This window comes from Dermacentor silvarum, chromosome 7 (assembly GCF_013339745.2).
Source record: "Dermacentor silvarum isolate Dsil-2018 chromosome 7, BIME_Dsil_1.4, whole genome shotgun sequence".
NCBI classification, from domain to species: domain Eukaryota; kingdom Metazoa; phylum Arthropoda; class Arachnida; order Ixodida; family Ixodidae; genus Dermacentor; species Dermacentor silvarum.
Window position 1 is genome coordinate 44,535,004 of NC_051160.1, and position 5,730 is coordinate 44,540,733.

Sequence of the window (5,730 nt, forward strand, 5' to 3'; positions counted from 1 at the left end):
TTATCTGCCGCGAAGACGTCATACCTTTTCTGCAGCACCTGAACTCTTTCCAAAGCACAAGAGAGTTCACCGTTGAAGAAGAAGTTAATGGTCGCCTGGCTTTCCTTGACGTTGAAGTCATGCGTACTGCATCCGGCCTTTCAACAAGCGTTTAAGGAAGCCTACCCACACAAGGGAAATATCTGCACTTTGATTCGGCCCATCCATGGGACACAAACGATCTGTTGCCGCTACACCAGGGGGTGAATCTTCCTGTACCTCTCATTGGTTCTGTATAGCAGACGCTCAGTCAACGCTAGCGCCAAGGCGCACTTCAGTTAGGCCCTAGCGGACGGATGACGGTACTACGGCGGCGAAAAAAACAAAGAAAAGCGGTGCGATTTTTTTACTCTCCTTCTTTCGCTATAGCACTTTTTTTCTTCCTTTTTTTATGATAACGTTGCTCCGCTGGCTTCTCCTTTCCCTCATGCTCATGACTTTCCTATCCCTCCTCGCATGTCTCGCCTCCCCTCCCCTCATTTTTCGCAGTTCTTTTTTTTTATTTCTTTAGCTTACCGTGGCGCGATCTTTTTTTTTTCTTTGTCGCGGGCGTTATCAGACGCACCTGCGCCAGCCCTGCCAGGCGTTACGCTGTGCGATCTTGCTTGTGCGCAGTGGGTTCTTCTTGCGTTTTCATGCACGCAATCCCGTTCATTACTACGATCAAGCAAGCATGTGCCCCAATTATATATAAAAAATAATTGCACTTACAACACAACAGTTCTTTGGACTCGCTTTATTGTGTTCGTTTGGGAAAACCAGAATTGGAGCAGACAGTGCAACACACTATTCGTGGAATGCAACAAAACGTGGATGGTGTTTCATGTACGCACATGTAAAAAACATTTATTGTAATTGCTTTAATGGCTTTTGTCGCTTGGTCCATGAAATCCACGTCCGTGACGTGCGCCGAGCATATCCTGCGGTTGTTGACCTTATCTCCGGGTAAACCCATTAGGTCCGTCCTTCCAGTGTAGTTTAAGAACGCTTCCATCCTGAAGAACAGTGAAGATCATAAATTATAACATCGCAGTTGGAACATACAAAACTGAGCTCGTTTCGCGTCGCGGCAGAGTACTAGTTGTGATATATCAACGTTAACTCTCAGAAATTCATTTTTAAACGATGGCGACCAATGAGCTAGAAATAAGTACAAAGTGCACACCTATACGTGTTCCTTGCGATACGCACAGGTGGTACTATATTTATCAGGAGCTTTATGTTCGCTGCTTGTGGAGTAACGATTTACTGCATCGTTGAGGTGTTCTCAAATCAGCTAGCTCCTGCCTCACCACCGGACTGCTACGTGCGGCTGCGCACAATTATTATAACAAATAAAAACCGGGAAGTAAACTGCAGAGTGCTCACCTGTTTTCTTTAGGGATGCGGTAGAAATTCCCGTCGCATGGCTCACTTCGTCTTGATGTGTTTGTACACCATTGAACCACACACGAACAGCGACAGCTGCGAAACATTGCGGAAAAAAGCCGACAAACGTGCAACGGTAGGGTACCACATGGGCCACACTGGTAGCGAGGAAGGCGAAAACCGCAAAACTGACCGCATAATTCCAGAAAAAAATTCTGCCGTTTTGGCCATTATCAGCACGGCCGACGGCGAGCGTGGGTCGTGTCAGCCGCGCCGCCGATAGTTGAAGGCGAGAGAGGAACGACAATTGAGAGAGCGTTGGCAAGAAAAAAAAAAGAAAAGCAATTTCGGTTTCGCATCTATTTCATGGATGGCGCTGCAATTCGCGTGGACAGAAAACCAGCGGACTTTCCGAGGCCTGGCTACATTGTTCACCCGTGCATTCCGACTGTGCTCGACTACTGACGCACGCAGAGCTGAGTTGAAGAGAGTGACGCAGTATTCGGTCAGCAATGGCTACCCCGGCCAGTTTATAAAGACTGAAGAAAAGCGTGGCGCTGAACCCCCTATCAGGCCGATCAGAACAAGGAAACGGGCGGCTCTCCCCTATGCACGAGGCGTGAGCGAGTCAATGTCAAGAATTTTCAAAGATTACGATGTACAAATCTGCCACGTCCCTTCAAGCAAGCTAATACAACTCGTCCGAGTCAAACACCGCCTCGAAAAAGAAAAATATCATGGCGTCATCTACAAAATTCCTTGCCAGGACTGCCAGGCGTGCTACGTAGGCGAGACGGGAAACTTTAAAAGAAGGATACAGTAGCACCGCAATGATGTAGCGAAAGGACACACGGCTTCCAGCGCCCTAGCATAGCATCATGAGAAGACTGGTCACAGTATTACCTGGCATTTGGCTTCCATCATCGAAAGAGAGAAGAAATTATCATCCCGATTGCTTCTTGAATCATTTTGCGTACAATCTACGACTAACACAATAAACCGGTCACGTGGCCCCCTCCCTGAGTTGTACGCAAGCGCCGTACGTCTTCCGAGGCATATATAAGAAAGATCACCATGCATTCGTTCATTGTGAACAAGGCACCCGCACTGGCCGCCGAAAGGTGAATCTGTTGTTTTGTGTTCTTCAATTGGCGAATGTACGTTTATTCAGCCATATTCTAATTGGTTATCAATGTAGCCAAAGTGAAATTTCTTTGTAGATTGGCATTAATGGGAATATCTAAAAAAATGTATACCTGGTACACGTAAGAAAATTAACTCGCACCCAACCGGTTCTTGCTCTTCCGTTTTCCTATAGGTTCTCCTATACGGGAAATCCGCATTTCGAGAGCGTAGAGGCAGCCATGTACACACGTACGGCAGCCCAGAAGTACTTGATGGAAGATCTCGTGCTCGCCTGCGAGACGTACATCCACGAATACGTCGAAGCTGACCAGGTGTGCCGACTAATCGACTACGCCATGCTGACAGACAACCAGGGCATCCACGCCATGGTCACCGACACGATCGCCAGACATGGGAAGTACGTGCTCCTCTCGCAAGGCTTCGTCGACTGCTTGGAGCAGACGGCGCACTTCGTGTTGGACAGGGTGAGCCACGTCTGTCTTTCGATCACTAAATTTGCATAGCGTGCATAAGGAACTCGCCCAGACGGAGGGCGCGGGATCAAATCCCGGGCGCGGCTGCTACATTTCAATGTGGGTGAAATGTAACAACGGCGGTGTAACGAGCACTGGATGTACGTTAAAGGAAAACCCAGGTTGTCAATAATAATCGGGAGTCATCCACTGCGGCGTGTCTCATAATCATATGGTGGTTTTGGCACGCAGAACCCCAAAATGTTATGATATACAAGTAAGATGAGAAATGAGGGAACAATGAACATCATAAACAGATCGAATAGAAAGAGACAGGAATAGAGATACAATCAACATAGAACAATTTGAACCCCCAAGTTAATACGTCGACCGCGTATTGTCGCTCTTAAATTAGGCAGACTTTCCTTTCTCGACGGGAAGTAGCAGCGACGCCTGCATGAAGCAGCAAAACGAGCGACATTTCACCCAGCTATACCACACGGTTCGAGATATATGGAGCGCAATTGCAAGCACCCAGAGAGGAATTTTAGAGTAAGGGTGACTCATATGGATTAATTAAAGAAAAACGTAGGGTGTCATGAATACCAACGTGTTGGTATTCGTGTTGGTATTCATGACACCGAAATAAATGTTATGGCTTTTTCACCTGTGGCTACACTTCTTGCAATGTATTGAACACGTGATTCGAAGAACTACTTGCTTCACATGTATGCGTGTGTCTGTGTGTGTGTGTGTGTGGCGGCGACGTCTACTGCGCAAGTTTACTGATCGCGATAATTCCGTGCTAACGCAGATCACATCGACCGCAACGGAGGGTGACATCACCAGGGCCGTGCTGAAGTGGGCGGACTCCCATTGCCGGAAGACGCGGGTCGACTTCAAGGTCGCATTGGCGTCGTTCCTGCCCAAGTTCCGGTTTCTGTCGCTGACTCCGCGGGAGTTCGTCCAGTTCTCCGCCCCGGCCGTGGCTCGCGGCGCCATGACGGCGGCGGATGCGCTCGCCATCCTGACCGAGCTCATCCGCGGCCATTCCGAGCAGCTGCCGCCGTTGTTGTGCCGGGTATCGGGTCCACGCACGGAAATCCTCGCGCAGCCGTCCGCGCAAGTCGCTTAATCATGTTCTGCGTGAAGTGCTAGCCTATAACCAGGAAGCCGGGTAAAATAATGTAAAGATTATCAACGGTTTGTTTAGGCGGCCCAACCCATATGCGGTGCCATCCGTAGCCGCCTTCGCGTCCCACATTGCAAGCGTCGCGTTTTCTCGGCGGCCCATATCTCATCGGCGGGACTCGATGTATCCCGGAGTGGCAACTTCTTACAACATGTTACAACAACGTTGTTAAGATCTAGCTATAGTTCACTCGAAATAAATCAGTAAAGTTTGTGCAAGCGAGCATTTTGTCCTTGTTGTTATTTGTTTTTGTGACTGGCAGCAAGGGGGGAGGGGGCCGTCACGCTGCGGTTCCCTCCCTAATGTGGGACTCAGCATCGCCGTGTACCGGTGGACTGCGGACTAACTTAGACAACTTGGTTTTCTTTCACCGGAACCCATTAGATCGCGGAGAAACGTTTTTGCATACAGGCCCTCCCTCGGCTGCTGACATGGAATCTCCACTGAAAGGAACACAATAACTATCAGCATGTAGTATGGGGCTAGACATGCGACAAAAAATTGTCCCTCTCATTTTTAAAAAATTAACAGCGGTTCCCTGGGGGCACATACTTACTCTATAATGTACCGTACCAGATGAATCACGTTGTTTGAGAATGACTTGACGGACTATAGCAGCAGCATGGTTCAACAGATCCTACTGTATCCTATGTGATTAAGCATGCGAGAAACACTGCACACGTGTACAAATACATATTTATTGTAAAATTACACAAACAACGGCAAAAGCAGTGCCTGTACTGAGGGCAACGAGAAACCAACTTTTGCCATTCGCTCTCTTTTGGACAAACTTACTTTCAGCTACTGAACGAATATCCCTAATTTCTTCAATGACCTTTAGCAACTTGCTTCCTGCGAAACACCTGGGATTCGGTAATTTGGTATTTTATTGCGATAGCAATTATATGGACACTTCAACCGGATTTCTGCCGTCGCCGTGAGGTTCCGTATAGATTCCAAGGGCGATAAAATCGTCGCCGCGCGCCATATGCTCGAGCGGAACGAACTACCCCTGCGCTATCACGGAGAGCGAACGCACGGCGGAAAGCAAACGCGACCGTCGCGCGAAAGGCCGTGGGCGTATGGGAGGCGGGGCGATGCTGTGCTCCGGCACCAAAGGCGTATCTTGCAATCGGGCGTAAGGGGAATTTGCCACTCAATCTCCCACGCGAAAGCAAGAAAGCGGGAAGGTCGCACGGGAGATAGGGGGGGGGGGGGGGCTGCGCAGCTTCTACTCTGCCAACAACTGCGTTCGTACTTTGCCCGGGTGTGGCCGTCGCCCGCACCGTCTCTTATCTCCACACGGCTCTGACCTTTGTATGCGCTGTGCATCCGCCGCTCAGTTTCCTTTGAAGTGATAGACCGCATAACCTTCGCCCGCTGCGGCGGTTGCGCTTGCTGCCAGCGTTTTAACAGTCGTTGTCTGCGGTCATTCAGTGTGATCTATTCGTGCTTGCTTGTGCGCGCTGACACCACGCTTGTTAATTCAGTTAGTAAGCGCATGTGTCCAAGTTTATGCAGCCGATAAAACTT

At 49.2% G+C, this 5,730-nt stretch overlaps 1 protein-coding gene across 1 annotated transcript; it reads left to right on the plus strand.

Moving 5' to 3' along the window:
• The first annotated feature begins 2,499 nt into the window (after nt 1–2,499).
• LOC119459494 (BTB/POZ domain-containing protein 6-A) lies at nt 2,500–4,363 on the plus strand. The gene is made up of 3 exons (XM_037721244.2): nt 2,500–2,528; nt 2,726–3,017; nt 3,820–4,363. Exons 2-3 carry the CDS (start codon nt 2,772–2,774, stop codon nt 4,138–4,140), a joined length of 567 nt encoding a protein of 188 aa, XP_037577172.1. The 5' UTR covers nt 2,500–2,528; nt 2,726–2,771; the 3' UTR covers nt 4,141–4,363.
• The last annotated feature ends 1,367 nt before the right edge of the window (nt 4,364–5,730 follow it).

Bases quoted from the DNA above. Each gene is read 5' to 3' on its own strand.
- LOC119459494 (XM_037721244.2), top strand. From the start codon at position 2,772: ATGTACACACGTACGGCAGCCCAGAAGTACTTGATGGAAGATCTCGTG. The intron at 3,018-3,819 runs GTGAGCCACGTC...GTGCTAACGCAG, and splicing joins CGCACTTCGTGTTGGACAGG to ATCACATCGACCGCAACGGA.